This window comes from Temnothorax curvispinosus, unplaced genomic scaffold (genome assembly GCF_003070985.1).
Source record: "Temnothorax curvispinosus isolate PA1 unplaced genomic scaffold, ASM307098v1 QBEX01008507.1, whole genome shotgun sequence".
NCBI lineage: Eukaryota > Metazoa > Arthropoda > Insecta > Hymenoptera > Formicidae > Temnothorax > Temnothorax curvispinosus.
The window spans coordinates 40,622-65,926 of record NW_020218287.1 but is presented as its reverse complement, the minus strand read 5'-3'; the positions used below and the strand labels follow the sequence as shown (position 1 = coordinate 65,926).

The following is a 25,305-nucleotide window of genomic DNA, read 5'->3' as shown; positions in this document are numbered from 1 at the left end:
TCCCAGTGTGGGAAGCCCGTAAAAATTTGAAAGTGTAGAAAGCTAGCGTTAAGATATTAATTTCAGCTAAGATAAAATATATCTAAATAAGTTAAGATATATTCAGATAAGATAACGTAATAATTAGCTACACATTCGTATATTCGCTAAAATAGAGAAAATAGAGAAAATATACAGAGAAAAATTTTTGGTGCTATTTTTTCTATATGTAGATAGTAATATTTATACAAGAATTTAGCGACGTGTCTTTTACAATAAACGCCACATTTATTTAATTACATTATTTGTGTCATTAAACTTTTATTATAATTCAACGGTTTCCCCTAAAGTGAACATTTACAACGAAAATTACGTTTTATCTTAATCGTTAATAAATATCATTCTAATCTTCTTAATGCGATAGAGTGTTATGAATTATAATTTTAATTTTCTTCTGAATTAAAGGAATATTCAGAATTATAGGAAATTTAAATAACCTTCGGCCAATCTATTTTTGTTTTGATATTATCCATATGTCGCAATATTTTCACTTTCTATTTTGCATTCCCTATATTCCAAATCGTTACTGTACTGTATTTTAACGGAAAGTACAGTTTTTAATACAATAAAATTAGAAATGTAATTAATATTTTGTAACTTTCACAATTGGTTCAAAATTATTGTGGAATTACTGCTTCTTCGATCTCAGAATGACTATGAACAATCTCACGTTTTTACACAGATTAAGCAGATAATTTTAATTACACGTACATAAAGTGGTTATTATAATTGGATAAATATTATCTTATCAAAAATTAAGCAACATAAAAAAATTCCAAAATACGATTACACTTTAGTGAAGGTTTATTTTCTTCTAAATAGAAACAGAGAAAAGAATTATTTATTAATTTAGTGTTAGCATAGTTATTAAATTGCAGAAGCATTGTTATAAATTATTATTGTTCGCATACTAGATTGTGTCAAAGTACAAAAGCAAATAAATTCAAGACTAATTCTCGATAAAATAATTATAATGCACTGTTGTGCATTTAATTTTTTATTAATAATTTATTGACAGAATTAAATTTCAAAAAATAACACTCAAAAATTAAATTTTAGAAAAGCTGATTGAAATACATTTTTAAACATATACAGTAAATTCGATAAGTCTATTGTTATCTTTCTGATAATATACATCATATTAGCAATTGTATAAACATTGTTATCTAATTGTAACGTTAAAGATCATCTAGTAGACAAGAATATTAAAACATTAAGAAATTGCAAATTTTATTTTTGTATCTTTATAAATTAAACAGAAATTATAATGACAGAAATTATGAAATACTATCAATTGACAGCATCGAATTGTCAGTTTTAAAATATTAAAATAAAAATAAATAAATAAATAGATAAATATATATGTATATAAAAAATTTATTAAAGACAAGTGTGCAAATTATGAATTTGCATATTGCTTCCTCATTATTTTTAAGTGTGTAAATTACAAATTTGCATATTGCTTCATTAACATTTTATTGCGCTCACAAAGGTTCTCTTACAAAAAAATTTATGAGGTTTTTGCACATTATTCTTTCTCTTTTTATCCATAGAGAAACCTTTATGAGTGCAATAAAATGTTAATGAAGATTTTTAATGAAGTAATATTCCTAATTTGCATACTTTTTTATTTTTATGTAATTTTTACACAAATTTTACACAACGGACTTTATTCTTTTCTGGGTCATTATTACATTATTCTGGCTTAGAGATTAGGGTATCGCTTTTTAATATATTTTTATCCAAATAATGTTACGTTGTCTCAAAAGAGTGTGTCTCAAAGTACAAACTATATCATATACATATATGAAGTTTAACATCAACAGAATAAATTCAATGCCAGTGGTTGCTAGCTTGACAACCTTCAACAACTCTTTCTCTCCTATTTATTTTAAAAATACTTTATTTCTTTTAATTTGCATACTTTTTAAAATTTTTAACCTTTTTATGAATTGATAGAGAGTCAGTTTAGTAGCACAAATGGGGTTTTACAATCGACATAAATCAAGTCAATGTTGACTTTGAGAGTTCAGGCTATATATATGGTCCATATATGGACTTCCCATATGAACTTTTGATCGCGTATATAAAGCTTGGTTTAACCAACCAAATTTTAAAGAATTATATATGAAATAGGGATAGAATAGACTGAAGAATATAACAGAATTAGACATAGTCCGATATCTAAAAATTTGCGAAAGTTAAAGCCACCACAGACATTTCTGAAAAAATTCAAAATTTTATAAAAAGATAAACCCTTTCACCGATCTTTGCCCAATTAAATACAAACCTTCTTTTAAAGTAAATTTAGATGATAAAAGACTTTTTTAAAAATATCTAAAAATACAAGAGTCCAATAATATATGTATAAATGTAGAAAGTTTCATCGTAATTAGATGTTAAAGTTTTCGAACGAAGAATTTGGGTCACATGCAGCCGCTCCATTGTCAATTATTTATCAGTGTGAGTTGCGTTAATTAGATAATATAGTTATATAAACGAAAACAGAGAACTTGAATTGCCAGTGAATATAATTAACAATTAGCAAAGGTATTATGATCGACCCAACTGACAAATTTTATTGATCACAAAACGCTTTGTTTCGACCGCAGATTTCGGTTCTTTTCAAGCGTATAACAACTCACAAATATTAATCAGTCAGACATAATGTCCAAACTACGCCGAATCTAAAAACTAAACATCAAAAATTGAAGCGCGCAACAATTAGTATAAATCCATAAATAATTATATAAATCAGATGCGTTAAAATCACAGAGGTAAAATACATGTTAAACGGCATTTTCGTTAGTCGTTTATGTCGAAGGACATGTTAGAAAGTCGTGTGCGGTGGTAAAATTTAATCTAGCAAACCGGACAAGCAATAAAAACAAACCAATGTCGTCAATAATAAAAGCTAGGGCGTAGAGAGAGAAACAGAGAAGAAAGAGAGGAAATTTTTTTAATAATATGTTCGTAGAGAGCGTTAAGATTCTTGTGTCTTTTTGTAAGTTAATGGTGTCATCAAATTTTTTAATAAAAAACATCCCCGCTAATTCCCGCTTTCTAATCTGTCTCTTTATATATTATTTCTGGCTTTCCCCAATTGTTATATATAAAGTATATAAGGTACTATACTTAAATAAAAAGAGAAAGTCGGAGAAAGTAAGAGATTATGACTATACACGTATTTTTAATATAATATGATGTGAGAATTTTGTTTTCCGAGTGACAACCATGCTAATACAGGCCATTTCTTTACAAGCCACAATGTCAACAGAAGTACATATTTATAATAAATTTTTACTACTGCTCCGACATAGGGTACAACTGAAACCAAAAGGAGAGCATATTAGCATTAATATTATAGCAAATAATATTATAAAATACGGCACAAATCTATGTAATACTTACGGCAAAGTTGAAGTATCAAATCACGGTATTTTGCATTTAACCAACTGTACCATCCAATTGGCTTATTATCTGAAATATAAATGATTTTTTTATTGAATATATTTTGAATATTTTTCCTGTGAAGTACCTAATACTTTTCAAGCAATGATTATTCATAAAGCAAAATTATCTATTAGTAATTTAAATTAAAAGCGTACATTTTTAAATAAATATTGCAATAATTTAACGCTTTTTTTCTGTTGCGATTTAAAAATTAAATTTTAGAATAAAATAAACATTGAGTAAAGTATATATAGTGAACATTGTATACGAATATGATTAAATAAAATAGTATTCTCATAAGTTAAATAACGTACTTTTTATATTGTTATTGAGCTATTTGCATAATTTAACCCTAGAACGGTACACTTTTAAATTGAAACATAAATGGTACATTATATATCATATCCTATGTGACTTTGAGTATAGTTTCTAAAGAAACAAAATTCAAAAAGTAAGGTAAATGTACCAATGAGTAACCATGTCCCAGTACCTAACTATTAATGCCATGCAAATATGAATTTTTAATAAGTTTTGTATGCCATATAAGTACGAACAGAATTTCAAATTTTTTATTTTATGTAGTTATTTAGTTTTGTATATTTTAAATTATGTCAATAGATTATTTAGTTTAAGCTATTCAAAATATTGTTTGAATTCTCTCCGTCAGGGATGGGCTGAGATTTGTGAAATTAATATTTGTTTTCCCTAGGTGTATGAAGCATTTCTAAAATCTTATAAGAACATTTAGAACAATGTAAAATTATACTATAATTAATTGTATTTTTGAACAAGAATTTGCTTGGCTTATACATATCGGCACATGAAAAACTCACTCGACCAATAAGTAACTAACTGGCCAATTATCGGGCACACGTGCTTGCTCGTTCGTTCGAGTGGATAACCACAATCGAAGTTTCTATTTCTGTAAGTTTTTTCAATGCAAGATTGTAAGTAAGATAAATGTACCAATAAATAACCAGTTAAGGTCGATGAGACCTTAACTGGTTAATCACATGTATATCACACTGGTATATCACAAGTATGATGCAAAAATTCAACATTTTTAGTTAAACCATTATTATTTTAAAATAAAAATTTTATATAGATTAGAAAAAACTATTTCCAAGTATTAGCCAAGTACTAGGACATTTAAATTCGGACGCTAAGACAGTCATTTTTCATTGGTTATGTATGTATACAGGGACAAACATACCTTTTGGAATTGATCTTTAGTCTACGCTCAATTCTATATAATCGATCATTTTATACAGTTGCAATTGACTAAGAAAACTTCAATCTTCTCAAATTTACTGTAATTTCTCATAAAGCAATGATTTCTTATTTATTGGTACATTTACCTTAATAAAAAGCTAAATATGTATAGAATAGGAAGGTGTAATTGTCATTAGGATTTTAATAGGCTGATAAAATATAAAGAAAAATTTTGTGAAAATTAGAAAAATCTACTTTCGTAAATATAACTTTTTGTTTCTTTTTTGCATTAAAAAAAAAAACGTGTTTGTTTGCTGGAAAATTAAAGCAAATATTGTAAAAATAGTTATAACTTTTTCGTATCTTCTAAAAAATAAACTTATTTAAGCAGAAAAAAAGGAGGTAAAAATAACAAAGTGCACTAAAGATGAAAGAGACATTTTAACATACAAATATATATTTTTATACTTTTAAAATGATGTTATTCTGAAACTTTACTATAATCGACACAAACACACATGCTCGTCGCGTATTAATTTAGATTTAGAGCATATAACACATGTGTTAGTTTATATATGCGTTTAACATATATTAAATAAATTTATGTAAAAAGTTAATTATAAAAATTACAGTTGAGTACTCACATTCTATACCATGCAACCGATAGGTAAATTTTAGAAAAGCATGTTTGTCTAAAGTTATATCCATATACCATAATCCATCTAATATGGCTAATGCCATCTGATAAAATTCAGGTGGAGCATTATACAAATATTCTGTCAAAATATCAGATACTTTTTGACACAATTCGCGAGTTTCTGCTGCGGTTTTGCGACACAGATTTAGTCTGTAAATAATGACAAATACTTAATAAAACCAGTGAAAAATTATCGAATAATATATATCCACTAATTTTATTAATTATACTAAAAACTATACATTACCGATCGGGAATTTGTAACATGTGACCTATTACACGCCAGAAATGATTAAGTGCTTCTTCTTCTTGCGGCTTATTGCACAAGCCGATAGATTTTGGAGCGATTAATACATATCCTATGAAAGCAAACTGTGTGATTGCCATATCTCGTTGATAAATCCCTCCAACACCTGCTTTCTCTGATCTTTTACTACTCATCTTGTGTTTTCGGTGAATTACATTTATTGTCTTGTACATGCTAGCAAAATATAAAAATTAAAGAATTATTGTAAATAAATATTTTCTTACAATTAATAGGAATTTTAATATTCCAAAATTGGATATAAAGATAAAAATAAGAAATAGAATATATTTCGATAATTATATGATTACAGAAGGCTAGATATAGAAAAATGGCGGAAAAAGAGCTTCTTGTAAACATTACAGATGTAAATTGATAAAAAGTAAAAAATATTCGAGCTCTCTCTGAAGAATTTAGTTTCAAGGAACAGCAAGATCGGAACTTTAATCCTAGGTTATTTAGGTTACTAATAGGTTCAGGAGACCCGAGATAAAAACTTTCAGATTTTAGCATTCAGACAATAGCAAGTTCTTTTTTTCCTATGTGAAGAGGGGATAAAGTTTCAACTTTCCTGAAGTGGCTATTTATGTGCGATAGTAGTTAACTACTTCAAGAAAGTTAAAACTTTATTCCCTCTCGAACTCGCGATCGTGGTTGTGAGAAACATCAAAACACTATTATTGTGGGTCTCACAGACCCAATATAGTAACCCAATAGTAGTAGTAGATTTTTTCAAAAGTATCTAAGTATATTGTAAAATCGCAACATTTTTTGTTACTGTAACTTTTTATTTTTGTTATTACTTAAGTGCTATATATAGCCAAAGATTATAATAATAATTAAAAATAATAATAAATATCTTGAATAATAAGATTTAGTAAAAACTGAAATATATATAAAAGATTGCACTATGATAAAACTTACTCGGAGTCCGGGTCGTTTGGATCACTTGTATATAGCTTGTATATGTGCAACAGAGTTTGCGTATACCTACTAAAAGTCACGCAAGGTATACTGCTTTTATTAGTGTATATGAGCACCTATTAAGAAATCACATAAAACATTTTTAATTGTTCATTTGATAAACAATAACTTATTAATTTTTTCAAAACAATAAATTTTATTTTCTGATAAAAAATGATCAAGATATTCCATGGTATAATATCCCATCATAATTTTAGAATTATTATAATATGATTGAAAAGCATGAAAGTGTGAAAGATCTTTTATATTATACGAGAACAATTATTTACAACTATTTCAACATATATGTATATACACATGTACAGTATCTCGTGTTTGTAAAAACAATTTCATTATAAAAAATAGAGAATTTTATTACCCTTAATGTTTCCGGGACTGCTATTATCGCAAGAAGTCCGGCAAAGCTAGCTAGTACCATTGACATCATATTTCGTTTATAATAGTTTTGAGCTCTAAAATAAAAATATTTAATTCTTGCAAATGTAACATAAATGTTATTAAAACGTTACTGCCTGTAACGTATTGTTAATGCAATTATTGCTAAAAACAGTTTATAGAAATTTGTAGAATATATTAGAATTTTCCAAAAATCAATATTATTTAGATATTATTATAATGTTCACAGTTCTAATGTCACAAAAATGTGACATTAATTGTAAGATTGAATGTACATTATAATGTATTAGGTATAATGTAACATTAAGATTAAATAATAGTTTCATATATTTATTATCACCAGTTAATTATTTTTTCTCTTACACGTTTAGTGCAAAGAATTTTCAATTTATATCGTGAATTACATTGTTAATATTAGAATATTAATGATTATACTTTGCAGTTTCAATCACACATCACATGATATATCATGATTTTATCACACATCACATGAATACTTACTCTTTGAATAATTCTTCATCATACCAATTTGGAAGATCGTCGGGCGTTGTATTGGTGAATTTTGGTTCGATTATACTATCATCCTCTAACAGTAGTTTAAAATGTTCATCTACTGTCGGCATTTGAACTGTAATATGTTGATGTGCAAATGTTTGACTTTAAATAATTTACTTGTGTAATTTTATAATTTATGTTGTTCAATAATATATTTTAATTGTTTACTTCTTTAGTTATTTATTTAATTTGGCGCGAGTATAACACACTGTGTACATTATTTTTATTAAACGTATATATAATACTCCGATATATACTAAACTCGATACAATTTAGTTGAAGTTACATAATTTTCCATTATGTTCTGTACATTCTTTCAGAATTTACCTTGTAATTTAAATCTACATTTTTAATATTAACGACAATTAATAACAATTATGGTAATTTTTTTTAATATTTTAGTAGATACTTACTATCGTCGATATGTCTTCTCTCCATCTCGCTTCGTCTGTTTAAGTGAGAAACACTAATCACAACAATAATATTATTTTTACTGTCGTTGCAATAGATGAAAGAATTTTTTCTTTTAAAATGCCAAACGGAATAAGTGTGCACGATATTGCAATACTGTGAAAAGGCGACTTGTTGCGATTAATAAAGATAAAAGACTGATACTGCTACACATGTAGTTCCATCCGCGAGCTCAGCAACGATATTGCGAGTTACTTTCCATGATACAAGATTTATTGAGTTCACAAATCAGTACATTTTTGTGACGTAAACATGAGAATAATGGTTTTTACCGTTACTGGGTAAATATTGATAACAGGCTCAAACGTCAATTCTAGAAATATTGTTAAGCCTATCATCAAAATGTTTTGTCTTCTAAAGTGATTATCGCAGAACGATTTTCCTTCTTTTGTTTAAGAAAGAACGTAAACGTCACCGAAATGAGTCAGTCACAAGTCACAAAATACTTTGGTTATGTGTCCTGGTCACATTTTTCAAGTATATCTCTGAAACACCTCACTCACATTCTACATTGATCAAGTTAACATCATAAATTAGAAAAAACTGGTGTGTTTTGTGTACGTATTCTGGAAACAAAAAAGAAAAAAGAACAAAACATAAAAAAAAATCTATCCAATAATAAATCAACAGTCAATTAAAAAAAATAGTTTTTTTACAAAATTTATATAAAAAATTGCCATGTTATAATTATTGTGCCATGTACATAATTATTCGACTATACTATCGATAGCGATAGTATGAATAGCATTGAATCTTTATTTTTCGTCGATTCTATAATAGTATATCAGAACACTAAGTGGGAGAAATCTATCTCTTCAAAAGATGAATGATTGAAAGAAGCACTGTAGTGCTTCGGCACAGTGATGAGTTTAACCTTTAGACCTTTACGTAATTACACGCAATGTCAAATAGTCGCGTAGTGCATACAAAAACTAATTAATTGCTCGAATAAAAAATTACATATGCAGTTTTGTAAAAAATAAATTTTTCTTATACAGGAGCCTAATGAAAATTAGCCGTAAATAAAATTAATTGAAAATCTTAAAACGCCTTTTCAGGCACAATAAAAAAAATTTTATAGATTAATACACAAGTTACATGCTCTCTATTAAGGGAACATAAAATATATTTTTATATTAATCTTATTGTTAGATAAATCGTTGAAATAAATAATCATAAATTCTAGAAAATTCTAGAAATCGCGTGTATAATTTATCATGTACATATTGATAACATTTTACGTCAGTGTACTTCTAAAAGATATCACGCATCTTTCTCAGAAAGAGATTATATTATGGACTTTTTTTTACGTTGATAATTGTGAGTGAGAACAAATTAAGTGGATCTAAAAATTTTATGATTTATGACTTTAAATCTGAAAAGTAATGGCTTCTACTACACACATGTACATACATACAAATACATTGTTAATTACATTAATTTTATCTTATAAAATAAAAGAGATATACATATGTATATATAATTCATTTATTTTATAAAATATTGAATTACTTTTTCATTGTCAATATTTAAATTGAGAGATTTTGTTTCCATTTACATCACGGAGCAAATAAAGTTAATAAAATTAAGAAAGTAGTTTAATAAAATTGCTAGCAAATGTTAACAAGAGTATTAAAAATAATTTCTTTTTATTTACAGCATAATAACATTGTTGAACGTGTATTATAAAATGTTTAAGGTCGAATATGTTCGGTTACTTTATCTCAATGAATTTATAAAACACAACTGCAATGCGTAAACACATTGTACAGATGAAATACTTTTATCTCTTGAGTCATTATAGTATCTTACCCAGATAACCAAATATTAGCCGCATAATGCACGCACGCGTACAATGGCATGCTGTCATGTGATGTACATCAGATACTGCCGTACCTGACGAGCACAGTGACGGCACATTGCATGATAGCATTTTGTAGGTCAAAATTTTCGGCATCGTGCATAAGATATAACAAACAATACTCATCGTGCTAGCACCGTGCTAGCACCGTGCTAGCACTGTCTGCTTATCGATATAAAAGTGACACAGAGACAGCATAGTTTTTGCATGACATGCTGAGCACAGCGTGCGCTGTCGTGCTAGCACGCTTGGTTATCGGGGTTAAATTTCAACGTGAAGTTTGTTGCGTTATTATAAATTTTATTTAGCACTTTATTCAAATTTAACCCTCAAAACGAAGTGTTGCTTTTCGTCAATTATAAACTGAATTTATGGGTCCTTCGTGTGCCTTATTAAATATAATGTTAATGTGCTTAAAAAATTCTGAAAAAAATTTTTTTTTATAAACATTGTATATATATATTTAGTGCTAATTGAATACCCTACGAAATAAAAAAATAAATAATATTTTACATGTGTCTACTTATTATGAGAAATCTTGTCATTATTTTCGCGCAAATTCAGTTCCTGTTGACCTTGCTGTATGACTAACAGACTTAATTACGAATAAAATCATCACTTGATGAATTGTGTGTATGTGTGTGATTCATTAATTCAGCTACGTTGCAATATCTTTTTTTATAAGCCGATAACTTGTATATTTCTCGTTTCTTTTGAATATCTCGAAACACCTCGCGAATCGGTCGCGAATCAGCGGCTCGTTTCAACTCATACACAAATACCATTGTAGACGCTAGAAGGCCAACGACGAGCGTTGTAAATCCGGCGCCTAACGGTGTCAATCCAAGGGCTATGAAGTTTCCATTAAGACCATCGTACTCCTCGACGACTTCCCGAAGATTAAAACTGGCTCTTCGATGAATAACGTCGTTGAGATGAAAGTGAGCGATGCCTGATTCCTTCAACCATAGCGTTATCTAAAGAATAAAGAAAATTTTAGAGTACAGACAGGATTTTTGTCGCTGATATCACGTCAATACAGTCAGTTTTTTAAATAAATTTATTCAGATAAAATAAATAACAATCTTTGTACTTTTGATAACTTACCATTACTATTCGCATATAGCTTTACAGTAATATTTACAGTAATTAGATTAATTATTGTCTAATTGTTAACATTAATCACATATATTTTTATGAACTCAATTAAATGTATAAAAAGAATAAGACGTGTATATAGACCACAATATGCAGACGAAGTTATTAATTAATGTATGATTAAACATTTCAGCTCAATTCGAGTTCTTTTGGACTTGTCCGTTTAAATTTACATTCTATAGCTATCACTGTTCATTTAATCAATGTTTGCTATGTCAAATATATGTATGTATATAATTTATTTATTACTAAAGAGAGCTCAAATTAAGTCATAACTTTGTACAGCGATCAATATATTAGCCTTATAACGATCAATATATTGTCTTTTTGTATGTTTAATTGATTGTAACTTCTAAATTACTAAAAAAAATGCGAGTCTACTTATCTGAAGAAAATTAATCTGAAATAACATATGTTTTACAAGCTTTTAATGTGACAGTTTATCTAATTAATTAAACATTTATTTCTGTTACCAACAAATCTTGAACCAAGTAATATCTTGAGAGTTCTTATAGACAAAAAATTGCGAATTTATAGCTCTAAGGATTATATCTTTATGATACTTTACGACTGAGAAGGTCTGATTGCGCGATTGTCGCATTACCGTGTCAACAGGTCGCAACAGCCACGATTGAACCGCAAAGGATGAATAATAATTGCCCACTTGTTCTCTCATGAGTCTGTAGTCCTTACAAACACAGTTTATAGTTCATTTTAGCTATTTACAATATTTTTAATAGACGCATTCTTGCATCTTACTTTAATCTCCTCATTGAAGATTTCATCCTCTGGAAAAAATATCGAGTCTATGACTTTCCCAAAAATTGCGAATTTACCCTTTTTGATTAATGTATGTGCGTATGCCTCTTGACCGTACACGGGGATATATTTTGTAGACAATTGGCTCGTGTAAGGATCCTGAAGATATACATATATGTTTATCGTATTAGAAAAATCGTAGTAGAAAAAATGCCCGTTGCACAAGCATAAATTTTACGTACTTCCATATCAAAATACTCGGGCCAAAATGGAACTGGTCCCATATGACCCCACGATAAGTTAGCCTCGAGAAATTGACGTACCGTATCGATCCTATAAAAAATGCGCGATCAATATCTTTATATTTTACATAGATACAAATGGGTGAATAATAATATACGATTTTATAGAAATTTTTGTACACAAATTTAAATATATAAACAGAATAATAAATTTCTTTGCCAGTATAGAATAACAATTCAAGTAATATTTTTAAATCGACCGTGACTGGCAATATATAACGTCTTTTCGATATGAACATTGAAAAACTGTGAGCCAACTTGGTTTGTCAGATTTACACAGCACTTTTTCGGATCAATCATCGAGACATTATTAACCCTCACAAGTCACACTGGGTCGATTTTACCCGACGCCAACTCAACACATGCGTATATCTCCAAATAGGGGAGGGGGGGAAAGTTGGTTAGTAGCTGGAAAAATCGCTTTTTGGTAGTTGAAATAAAGGCCCACAAGTGTCGCTCCAGTGCTGGTTTGCCTGTTGAGCAGGAAGCGTCCGAAATCTCCTGTCGGGTAAAAAAGACCCAGTGTGACTTCAGTGTCTCAATTTCGTCATTATAATAAATCCAAAATACAGGTTTATTTGAAGTGAACACATTTTATTTGAAGTGAATTAAAGTGTTTTTGTATACGTGTAATGTTTTTTTTTTTATAATTGGAGTATTTATAATGTAAATGTGATTGTTTTCCAGCAATATGGAGACACGTGCGCGCGTGAGACGCATAGCAAAAAATAAAAATAAAAAAATTCAATAAAAATTCAATAAAAATTTTGAATAAAAATTTAATTTTTAATAAAAATTAAATTCAATAAAAATTTTGAAAATAAATTTTTTCTTAATCACTTGTACACCCAATACTTTACACATACTTTTTTTCTTTTTAAATAATCATTATTTGATGATAAAAAAAGTTTAAATAATGATTTTTATAATTTTTCTTCAATTTTATTGACAAAAACAAACGTACATGCACGAAAAATACGTTTTAAAAAGTACCGATTTTCAATTGAAAAAAAAATTGTTTAATTAAAAATTTTTTTAAAAATGGCTTATACAACCTTAAAGTACATGTCTTCAGCTTTAAAATGACCACCTATAAAGTTTATTTTTTTTAATTTTTAAAGGAGAAACAACAGTTTGAAAAAAAATCAGTTTTAAAAAAAAATGTTTTCATATTTTTTAAAATACAAAAAAAGGGATAAAATTTAGAGCAAAACAAACTAAACAGTCGTATTTCTGAGAATCTGGCGATGAATTTAAAAAAAAAACACGTCCCAAAAGCTTGCTTAGACTTGAAGTTACAAGCGTTTCAAAATCGCTCGGGTAAAAAAGACCCAGTGTGACCCCAATGCGCTGTGGCGTAAGTGTGACTTGTGAGGGTTAATTTCGACCATGGGTTTTGGTCAGTTGATGTAATTTCTAAATTAAATAGTTTTAAATTTTTATTGCGAAAAATATTACCCCAGCTATTTAATTTCGAAATTACATCAACTGACCGAAACCCATGGTCGAAATTAATAATGTCTCGATGATTGATTCGAAAAAGTGCTGTGTGAATCTGACAAACCAAGTTGGCTCACAGTTTTTCAATGTTCATATCGAAAAGACGTTATACATTGCCAGTCACAATCAATTTAAAAAATTACTTGAATTAAATATATAATTTTATATAAATAAAAAAGAGCATACCCCTTAATAATAATTCTACAGTTTAACCCTTCGTGGTCACACTTATCTACAGTTTCATAATGGTCCACACCGTCAAAACGACCCCAGCGACTTTAATCAGCTGCCGTATTTACAGTTTTCATTATTTTGATTTAAAAAAATTACTGAACCTTCTTGAAATGTTGTAAAACCTGCCGCAATATTAATTTTGTTAATTATTTAATATTAACACATTGAAAAAAAATCGCAAAGTAAGTGTAATATCGTTAGTGTAATTCTGCTTTGAAAAATTTATGGGGTCATGCTGATCCCTATAGTGACCACGAAGGATTAAAAAAAAACGCCAACTATAACAAAGAAAAAGTTAAGTTAGTGACAAATAATTTTTTACTTAAATTAATTAAATTAGAAATAATTAAATTTAAGGATAACACATATATTATCGTTACCTGTCCTCATATTCTGAACTCGTGAGTCTTGCTGCAAGACTGCTGCAGTAGGCGGTTATCAGCAGGAATCCTGTAGTTTGCCATAAATGCAACTCGAATCTAGCATTAGCGGTATTTTGGGGCATCCATGTGCCCACTAAACGACCGATTAGTTCCGTAATCGTGTAGAAAATGCTTCGAAAACCTAAGAGAATATATTATATCTAACATTTTTTGTCTTTCACATATCATATATTTTCTATGATATTATTATATCACAGTGTACAACTAAAGTTGGAAGTTTATTATTGTCTTATTATTGTTTTTATAAAATAAAGAAGAGATAGAAAACAAAGCTAGGAAAAAACTGTTTGAGTAAAGTACATAATTTTTTATATCATTAACATACAAGCATATGATAAGAGCCATATTACTTTTTATCTTAAATCTATGCACGAAGCAGTTGAAAAATAGCAATTCTGATTGTTTGATAAAATAGCACACATTTAGAAAGTAGAATGCATTTATAAAAAAGAAAAAGATCCAATTACATATTATATGCAATGTATCAATAGAGACACGGCAGTGTCTCGCGCCAAGTACACTCGCAGCGCGGGACCGCCCCGTGTATCTTTACGCAAGAGTACCTACGAGAGTTGCGAGATTTTTACCTGAGATTTTGAAATTTCAATAACGACTGAACGGATCAAGTATTCAGTCGATAGCTTGGGTTCAATTTATATAAGAAAAGTTTATATAAGATTTATATTAAAAAAAACGTTTTTTTATTTTTCCTCCATGTGCCCTACATTTTTAACTTACGTTTCGGAAATTTTGGATCGATCCTAGCACGTGTATACATATATATGCTCTCAACAAACAACATGATTATCACAAGTATCCAACAATTCACCGAGAAAGGTCTCGTGAGCGCCCAGAAATTGGTGATCGGTTGTGGTCGCGGTACCAAAAAATGTATAAACATCTGAATCCATGGTGTAGTCATATTCACGAACTCGTTGTGACTCTGCGTTAACCAGATACTTCCGAATGCTAGATCAACCTTCGTATGAGATCAAAAATTATTTTAAATTGTTTTGTTACATTTTAATTGAATTTAAAAGAATCCAATATTTAAGTATTTTTCGGTAGAAAAATCCTGATACTTGGAATACATTCTCTTCTATATTTAAAACACGAAAGATATTTAAAATATATTAGAAGCAAATTTTAAGTAGCATAATTATAGACTTGAATAAAATATTGTTATAGCTCTTATAAGTTCAATATAACTCGATAATGTTACTGCAAATTTGTTATTAATTACGCGATAAAAATAAATTATTAGTTTATTAGAATTTAGAGAACTTTAATTTAAGTAATTATACCCTTTTCTCTCGTATAAGTTGAATGACACCACCACTCCATTCTGTACCATTGCGTCGACCGTATCTAAAAATTAGTTTATTTATAAAATTAATATTTGACATGCATTAACATAATGAAAAAAAACTGGAATACTCAGAGTTACCGGTAATTTCCATCTAGCTTTTGTATTGTCCAAGTAAAATTCAATTTCTCCGCTATGACCAGAAACAATTTCACTTCTATTCCATCCTTTTCTTTATCTAGAAGATATATAAACACGTTATTGCTTTACTTTTTTCCAAATTAACTGGCAATTAATTGATATCTCAGAGATTAGCATTAATTAACAAAGGTGAAATTAATTATAAGTTTAAATAATTTTATTCACCATTATCTGCTAGAAAAACCTCTTCTTCGACGCCGTTAATTATTTTCTTGGTTGTTTTCTTGAGATAGGAAAAAGGTGGCTGATAAAAAGTACATACTCGCAGTTCTCTACCTCTCATATTAACCGTGTTGAATTCAGACATCAGATCCTCGTAACTATAATTTACGCCATTCAACATATACATATAATATAATATATGTTTTTGCTTATATAACATTTCATCGATATAAAAAATGCAGAATATTTTAAGTTGATGTTTATATGTATAATTTATTATGAGGAATGTAAATATGTGAAAATAAGTTACAAAAATTGCATACCTATTTACTTTTAGAAAAAATCTGGGAGACAAATAGTTTTCTGATAAGGTCCAAATTCCAGATCTCGATACAATATTTGCATTGGAATTTCCGTATAAAGATACATTAAAAAGTTTCGAAGTATTTTTCAATTCGCCATTGATGATAACAAGAATCTCTGTCGTTGAGATGGAAGAAGGTACTCTGCCGAAAGATATATATACTTACATTAATTTTAAAATAATATAGTTATAATTAAATAAAATTGTCTATTACACACATTTCATATTTATCTTTTATTCACATTCTATATTTTATATATTGTATTATTAATTTAATAGTATTAAAAATAAAAATAAAAATAATAACCACGCTCGTATGAATATAAAAATTAAAAAGAAAAAGGCCAATGATCGAGTATTAGTTGATGTTAAACCATATAATTAATTAACATATGTACAAAGAACGGAACGTTTCGACTTCACCGAGTCTTCTTCAGCCGTAGTATAAAATATCATAGGTTAACATAAATTGTGTATAGGTATTCGTATATAGTTACAAAAATATAAAATTCTTAAACCTATAGAGCCACATCACCGTTCGAGAGCCTGACGAATACATACTGAGTTTTTGTCGTTACATCTACGAAGTCAAAGCCGGAGATAAAATGTAGTCAGCGAAAGTACATAATTAATTCCTCGTTCGAAGGCTAACTACGTTTTATCTTCGGCTTTAACTTCGTAGATGTAACAACAAAAACTCAATATGTATTCGTCAGGCTTTCGAACGGTGATGTGGCTCTATAGGTTTAAGAATTTTATATGTTTGTAACTACGAATATACTTATACACAATTTATGTTAACCTATGATATTTTATACTACACTGAGAAAAAAAATGTTGTAAATTTGACTAAACTCGTTTAGTTGTAGTGATTTTTTTAATGCAAATATTAATATATTTAAATCAAATATACGTGAGTAATATCAAGAAATTCTGAATCTATTTAAATATAATATTTTTTGAATTAACAAATGTTAGCTTAACAGCCCGTGACCGCTGCATTTAGTTGAATCAAATAATATTTCTTTAAATCTACGATTTTTTTTCTCAGTGTACGGCTGAAGAAAACTCGGTGAAGTCGAAACGTTCTGTTCTTTGTACATATGTTAATTAATTATATGATTTAACATCTACTAATGCTTGATCATTGGCCTTTTTCTTTTTAAATTTTAATAGTATTATTCTCTAGTATTATTATTATTTAAAAATTTAGATATTATTGTTTTGGTTTACACTCGCATAGCTTTTTCAATTTCTTTATCCGTCGGTCCCAGCAAAAAGTATCCTTGACAATCATAGATTATTCTATGTAGAAGATATTCATGTGGATAAACATTGATAAATTGATTAAATAATACTTCCACATCGTAGATCGATTCTAAAAGAAAAGTTACTTTACTTTATAGGCAGCGCATTGTTACTTCGAAATAAAGTAGGTGCGCGCATACGAACCACTTAAAAAAACATTACAACATTTAGAGTAAAGAAACGATTTCTTGACCATTGTCGTAAAATTTTCCGTTGAGATCCAGGATTCCGCTTTGGAAGTCTTGATAATATTTCTCTTATCAGTTAACACCGGAATAACGATGAGTGATAAAACACCGAACATTGAACTCACTTTCATGATGAACCATTATCAATTGTTATAATTTAATGTAATCTTTATGCAGGTAACTTTTATTCCTAAGAGTGATATATAAGTCGAAAAGCTACACGCGTGTTCAGAAATTAAAAATATCAACTATCTTGTAATGATTATTCTATGTATGCGTGCATATGTAATTTTAAATTTCCATTAATATCTGTTCTCGCATTGCATATTTAATATTTTTCAGAATTGTGTGCTTAGACTTATCACGCAATTTGATGTACTATATAAGAGCCTATTTAAATGAGGCTTGTATAAGAATTATTGTTCATACATGCTGGAATGTCGAGTAGTGTTATTAACGACTTAACACTAATCTAATATTGATTTATATATAAACACACTTAATTATAATTAAATTAATTAATATTATCTGTCAAAGCAAGTCGACTTGCTCGATAATTATCGTTATCTGCCACAGCAAATTTCTCGGAGAAATTCGTTTTTTCTTAGATTATTACACTTAGCAATTAGTACGTAACACACGAGTATGTTTAACATGGGAATGAGAGTCGACTTGGTGAGTTATCCAAATGGAGTTGCACATAAGAACGGTGTAAACGTGTCTGTACGAGCACGCTCATATGTGCAGCACAGTAGCCCTTCGTGTACAGTGAGGCACTCGAGGTGCAATTTGACAGCAGATAACTACATCGATAGCGTACCCTGAATAAACAGCTACGACCAACATGGTTGACATATGGTGTAATTACTCGACGAATAAAAAATAACGTACGCGCAATTATCTCCCACGTACGTTGCTTAATTGGTGATTCATAAAAAATTGAACCATAACATACTTCGTGACAGCAATAATGAAACTAAACACGTGGTGTGGCATTCGTTATTGTTATCTCGACAAGTTAGAAGTTGTCTAACAAGCTGTTGCGAGGTGTCCTTGGTACTACCGCGATCTACAGATAGAAGTAATTAAGAATCTTATATAAACGGTATAATGAAACAGCATATCTGCATTTAATGAAACAGATTTGCATTTAATTATTATTAAATGCTGCAATTTGCATATAATATCAGAATTTTTTAAGATCAACACGTTTTTATTCTCATAGTGCTTTATTAAAAAGGAATGCGTTTGATGTCGTCTTATTTTTATAGGTAGTAAAAAGAAGGGAACTATAAAACAATGTTAACAATTCCCCAGTTTGTCGTAGAACAGCCGTTCATTAACAATAAAAGATAAAACACGCAAGATTGCATTTATATTTAACAGATATTTCTAAAGAAGAAAAGCGGCTCAATAGAAATGACGTGACAATAATAACGATTATTACGTATCTTGACATGTCTATGCTCATCAACATAAATAACAATGACATACTGGCAGGAATATTAATAACTCGTTATCGCGTGTGTCCCTAATCGTTATACGATCAAATGGTCTCTACCGACTGGTGGCCGTGACCTAATGATTTGCAAAAAAAAAAAACACGAGGGTGTTAGGGTCAGCAGGAAATTTCACGAGCTTCAAATAATTACCAGTTCGTACTAATAGATGTAAAAAATAGATTTTTTTTAAATATTATTTCTATAATTATAATTCTTATTTTAAAGTAATCGATGCAAAAAATATATTATGATTATTAATTTCTTTTGAGGACAGAAAATGGAGCAATTCATCTTCTTAACAAAAATTTACGAAAATTAGAGCAATCATAGAGATTTGTTAAGATAGAAATTGGTAACCCCTTTTGGAGACTTTAGAGAAAAAATGGGACTCTATAAGCTATCGAATGACATTATTTATTACTCTACGATTATTAGTTTCGCGAAGATATAAACATTCAAAGTGTGACATGTTTTCGTTACATCTGTGCCTGGATTTACCCCCTCCCCTTACTGTCGACAAATACGTAGTTCTACGTCAAAAGAATTATTATATAATGATGAACAAACTGCGAAATCCATTCGAATCACCCGCCATCGAAGCATTGTTCATTATCAATTCTTATCAAGTTACGTAATGTGTTTTCATGCTTAATCATAAATGAGACGTCGCTGCTGTCGCGTTTTCTATGCCATCGGCAGTGTTCTTTTACAACCTAACATAAGTTTCTCTTGTCTCTCGCCAAAAATTTACTTTCTTCATACTTCTTTCGCTAATTAACACTTATTGTTAGACGTATGATAACGAGCAGCTGATACGTGTCTTGTCGAAACGAGTTTTTATTGGCGCGATATATTTAACTTGATCAGCACAAAAGTCAGCATTATTTCTGTTGGTCAAAAAGTGAATTATTTGCTGATATTTATGATTCATCACTTTTACAAGTACTAAGAATGAGCGTTTTGACGCTTACGAACTTGTTTGCTAGCACGACAGCAGGTAATATTTTCGTTTATTTAAAACTAGAATAACCAGCGTTGGATGTATACCTAATTTTACCACATTCGTCAATTTGAAAACGGACACTTTATTTGTTATTATTTTTAACTTCTTTAATATTTAAATAATTAATTAACAAACATAGCTTTTAGTTACAAAGACATTTATTTATTTATTTACGAAGATATTTAATATTTTAATAAGAACCTTTTTCATAGTTATTCAATTCTATTATATAAAAAAAAACATATAAATATATTTTGCAATAACAATATTTTCGAATTAGTATTATATTTGATAAACTGTTAGCCAAAATAAGAATTTAATTAGACGTTAGATCTACAAAATTATTTTGCACTAAAGAAGAAACCTTTTTACTAACACAACAGGCGCTTATATAGTATAAATTTTAGATATAATGATAGTGGATAATGAAAATGCTATTTTTCTCATTCAATTGTTTTTCTCATCAATTGTTATCGACGTACCGTACCACACTATACTATATCATTTAGTTTACTTGAAAAACTGATAGAGTATGCAGTTATTAGTATGAATAAGACAAAGCGTGAATATTAAAAAAGTGTAAATAAGATAAAAATTATTCTTACGTAGAACACAGAAAGTTCTTCAAAGAAATACTTACCGAATATTTTGATATAAAAGAATGTTTTATTGTTGTATATTTTTTGTAATTGAATTATGATGAACTATAAAATTATTAAACTCGTCATTTTGACGGATTTTGATGTATTTTATGTACAGAACTTCGAAATTAGAGTGCTTAAGAAGGTTCGCCTATTAGTCGAAAGTCAACTTAGAGTTTTGATTTTTTTATATGATTTACATAAACACTTTACACAAATAATCCCAAAAGTTGAGCAATATTGACCGTATAGTTTTTTTGTAATCTATATATCATATATAAAAGTTGACCAGCCAGGCAGAACAAAAAGTCATTTAGAAGTCAAGATAACGTGAAAATGATGTCATAATGACTATCAAAAGTCATATTTTAATCATGACGAAAAATTGATTAAATTATGATTTTGAAATTTAGAGATCTGTTGGAAATAAATCGTGATAATTTGATGTTAAATTGTTTACGATATTCATAATTATATGTTAGGACTTAAATATAATGGTATATGGACGTAAAATGTTATTTTTAATGAAAATGATATCTACTTACTATCATGATAAGAATATGATTTACATGATATATTATATATATATATATATATATATATATATATATATAGAACACGCTTTGCCTATACCTTACGTGTTAAAATTCATAACTTTGACATTGAATATCTCGATTTTGGTACCGGCACGGTTCTTACAATTGAAAAGGTGTATAGATAACACTGTTACGAACTATGGTCCAAAGTTCAAGCATAGAAAATCGATTAACCGGTGAACGTTCTTAACTAATCGGCTTAAATTACTAGATATTAGCGAAGGCTTACAATTATATGTATATATATATTTTTTTTTTAACACATAAATTTCTTACTTCTTGCGAAAAAGATACACATGCTTTTTAACATGTTTTAAGGCATCAATTTAGGAGCAAGATGTTATTCAAAAATAGGATTCGTTGGATTGGGCAACATGGGCAGTCATATGGCGAGAAATCTGCTGAAGAAGGTAATTGGAAGTAACATTTGATGAACTATTGTCTTTTTCAATTAAACGATTTTCATTAATAAATTCATTCTCGCATTGTCGCAGGGATATAAGCTCACTGTATATGACGTGAACAAATCCGCGGTGACGAATTTAGTGGAAACGGGTGCAAGTTGTGCGTCAGATGCGGCTGAAATGTCAAAAGAAGTTGAAGTTGTCATTTCGATGTTACCTTCGAATGAACATGTTCTTGATGTATACACTGGCAAAAACGGCGTGTTTAGGTAAAAATCAATTTTGAAGTCCAGCATATTTTAAACCCCACTGTTAATTAAATGTGTAAATTGCAATTTGCGATTACTTTATTTATCGTTGATTTTGGTTTTAGTACAGCGAAAAACAATGTTCTACTGATCGACAGCAGTACCATAGACCCATCCGTGTCTCAGTTGGTCGCATCGCAGGCTCGAGAACGGAATTTGAGATTTATCGACAGTCCCGTTTCAGGAGGTATGTATTTTTATTCATTTAGATACGTTATAGGTGGCATATATGAAGAAAAGAAAAATATGAATTTACCATGTAGAAACAAATTAAGTATGCACGAATTGTTGACTAAAGTATAGTGACAAAGTAAGTAACCTTACTCTCTGTTTCTCGTTTTTATCATGTTCCTGTAAGTTTTTATTCTTTAGTCTACTTTCTTATGATAGCATTTTTTAAAGATTATTACGTATCAAATTAATAATCGTAGAATCATCTCTTTCTAAAGAACGGACTTTACATTATTGACTCACTTATATTATTAATAAAACACGCCTTTGACAACCTCATATTTTTTATCACATTAAACTAGACTTGTTCTCTCTTCAGAACAAAGAACTATATATGTATATTGTTTATTTTCTCTTTTTTTTTACGTTTTTGATCTCACATAGAAGTTTTAATAATTTTATTTGTTGACTAGTTTTTAAATTAAATTAATTTATTGTATAATGCTTTCAACTTTAATGTGGCCCTTTGTAGAATTGTTATAATTTATGTAGTTCGCTCTTTATTTTTTTTTTTTTAGTTATAATATATTAATTTATCTTTGTATTTATTCTTTTTATTTATTATTACTAGTAGTTTTTAACTAATTTTTCCTCTATCTTTATTAATTAATTGAATTTATTTTATGGCTGATAAAAACTCTGTGCTGTTTGAAACGTTCCGGTAAATTTTTTATCAGAAGATAATAATTCTTATTTCATATTACAACATCCTCATTGTTTTCTTTTTGGTTTACTGATTTATTGGTTTATTACATCGCTCATTACCTTTTCTCGTTGTTAAAATAAGAAATGACTGCATATGTTAAATCGCGTCGATTTCGCAGGTGTAAACGCAGCCAAGGATGGCACATTAACATTCATGGTGGGCGGCTCGGAGACAGACTTTAACGATGCGAAATCTATCCTCGAAGCTCTGGGATCTAGAATAGTGCACTGCGGAGACGTAGGCATGGGACAGGCCGCTAAGCTCTGTAATAATATGTTATTAGCCATTAGTATGATTGGCACTGCGGAGGCATTCAACCTTGGGCAAAAGTGAGAGCACCAGCGGTGTGCATATGCGCTCGTGATTGTGGTCTTCAACGCTACAGTCGGTAGTTTTATAGAATGCGTTATTATATTTCAGGTTAGGCTTGGACGCCAAAATATTTGCGGACATCGTCAATTCCAGCACAGGCAGATGCTGGTCTTCCGATCTTTACAATCCGGTCCCAGGAATTTTGCCCAATGTTCCCAGCTCGAAAAACTATGAGGTAATCGAATGTGAAAGTCTTCTGCGTGACCCGATTTTCTTTTTATGCCGCCCTGATTCCCAGAAGCAAAATTCCAATCGGAGAAATTGAGATAATTAAGAAAGAGAAACGTCGTAAAATTCCAACATTTTCGGTTATAAAATTGATGTAGCTCGCGTAATTTATTTATAGAGAACTCTTACAATTTATTCAAGACCGGATAAGCAAAACGTAGTCGTTTCATCGAATTTGTTCGAATATCATTATTCGTAATTGATTTTATGCGCACGTCTAATGGGAGCTGTGATGATTGTGAAGCTAATAACACGTTCACACGTGTAGGGCGGTTTCGGGACAACGTTGATGGCCAAAGACCTGGGATTGGTGCAATCCGCCGCGACCAGAACGCAAACTCCGATTCCCCTCGGTTCTCTGGCGCATCAAATTTATAGAGCGATCATTGCTCAAGGATTCTCGGACAAGGATTTCAGCGTGGTCTATCAGTTCCTTAAAGGTAAAAATTGAAAAGACTTGGAAATTTATATTATAAGTTTTGTTAAAATAATGTATGTACCATATTGTCTCGAATGAAGTAAACGAATTTTGTACTTGGTTTTGTTTACAAAAGCTGATGGTTTTTTTTTGTATTTTCTATCCAACACCTTAACATCGAACGATTATAATCTGCATTACTCATGCGTGTTCTAAAACCGGCAGAGGGCGCCAGTTGATAGGCAGGGGCTAATAAATGATACCTGTTAGCGGCAAGGTCACTATTGACTTTAATAACGGGTAAAATTTTATTAAGACTGTATGTAGGTGTAATATAAAAAATGAAACTATGTATTATTGTGCCAAATAGACTTGCTCCTACTGGCTGTACTTAATATTTTTCTAATAAAAAAAAATAAATGATTTCTGTTCTGTGGGAATGATCCGTTATTTAGGCTTAACAAACCCATAAATCTGAATTCAATACACAGTAGGCACTCACATATATTTATACACGCATGCATCCATACATACATTTTTCTGAATGAAAGTTTTATGAACATTTGAAAAAAGAAACAAGATATAGTCTAATCTGAGAAGAATAATAGAAATTAGAATAATTTAAACAAAAACCTATAAATACCTGTTTGTAATAAATAGAGCAGAAAAGCTAAACCTCATTTTTCTATTTATATTTTTTACAAAGATAAATAATTTCTGTGAATTGTTAGTTTTGTACGAGTAGCTTTGATAGAATGGTATTTAAAAATATATTATAAAATTATTTTCTCATTGATAGAAAAGTTTCTGTACTAAAATAAATTTTTATATATTATTTTTAAAATTATTTTTCGTTTATAGCACAAGCTGGTATATTAGTACGCTGTATTATCAACGCTCTCCTATCTCACAGTTCAATTCTAAGTTTACAGTTGTAAATAATACGTTATATAAATAGCAATAATAATCTTGCTAAACAATTGTGTCATATATGAAATT

General features: G+C 29.4%; 3 protein-coding genes across 5 annotated transcripts; 1 reads left to right on the top strand and 2 right to left on the bottom strand.

Annotated features, from left to right (window-relative positions):
- Positions 1 to 3,177: 3,177 nt before the first annotated feature.
- Positions 3,178 to 8,237, bottom strand: LOC112457957. Its single transcript, XM_025021300.1, has 8 exons — positions 8,054 to 8,237; positions 7,587 to 7,713; positions 7,048 to 7,141; positions 6,630 to 6,745; positions 5,649 to 5,882; positions 5,349 to 5,551; positions 3,451 to 3,519; positions 3,178 to 3,366 (listed from the first exon to the last, which is right to left on the bottom strand). Exons 1-8 carry the CDS (start codon positions 8,076 to 8,078, stop codon positions 3,230 to 3,232), a joined length of 1,005 nt encoding a protein of 334 aa, XP_024877068.1. The 5' UTR covers positions 8,079 to 8,237; the 3' UTR covers positions 3,178 to 3,229.
- A 2,208-nt stretch (positions 8,238 to 10,445) lies between these two features.
- Positions 10,446 to 18,917, bottom strand: LOC112457953. Of its 2 annotated transcripts, XM_025021292.1 has the most exons (12): positions 17,854 to 18,917; positions 17,635 to 17,779; positions 16,361 to 16,543; positions 16,041 to 16,195; positions 15,816 to 15,912; positions 15,673 to 15,736; positions 15,107 to 15,347; positions 14,306 to 14,489; positions 12,132 to 12,222; positions 11,890 to 12,048; positions 11,735 to 11,818; positions 10,446 to 10,949 (listed from the first exon to the last, which is right to left on the bottom strand). In XM_025021292.1, exons 1-12 carry the CDS (start codon positions 18,026 to 18,028, stop codon positions 10,569 to 10,571), a joined length of 1,959 nt encoding a protein of 652 aa, XP_024877060.1. In that variant the 5' UTR covers positions 18,029 to 18,917; the 3' UTR covers positions 10,446 to 10,568. The 2 variants fall into 2 exon arrangements, with proteins under 2 accessions (XP_024877060.1, XP_024877061.1); XM_025021293.1 differs by lacking the exons at positions 17,635 to 17,779; positions 17,854 to 18,917 and adding an exon at positions 16,920 to 17,121.
- A 787-nt stretch (positions 18,918 to 19,704) lies between these two features.
- LOC112457956 (3-hydroxyisobutyrate dehydrogenase, mitochondrial) lies at positions 19,705 to 24,733 on the top strand. Of its 2 annotated transcripts, none has more exons than XM_025021297.1 (8): positions 19,705 to 20,396; positions 21,958 to 22,049; positions 22,134 to 22,312; positions 22,417 to 22,538; positions 23,407 to 23,617; positions 23,709 to 23,835; positions 24,157 to 24,328; positions 24,532 to 24,733. In XM_025021297.1, the coding sequence occupies exons 1-8, from the start codon at positions 20,351 to 20,353 to the stop codon at positions 24,543 to 24,545; spliced, it is 963 nt and encodes a 320-aa protein (XP_024877065.1). In that variant the 5' UTR covers positions 19,705 to 20,350; the 3' UTR covers positions 24,546 to 24,733. The 2 variants fall into 2 exon arrangements, with proteins under 2 accessions (XP_024877065.1, XP_024877066.1); XM_025021298.1 differs by having other exon boundaries at positions 19,706 to 20,396; positions 21,970 to 22,049.
- The last annotated feature ends 572 nt before the right edge of the window (positions 24,734 to 25,305 follow it).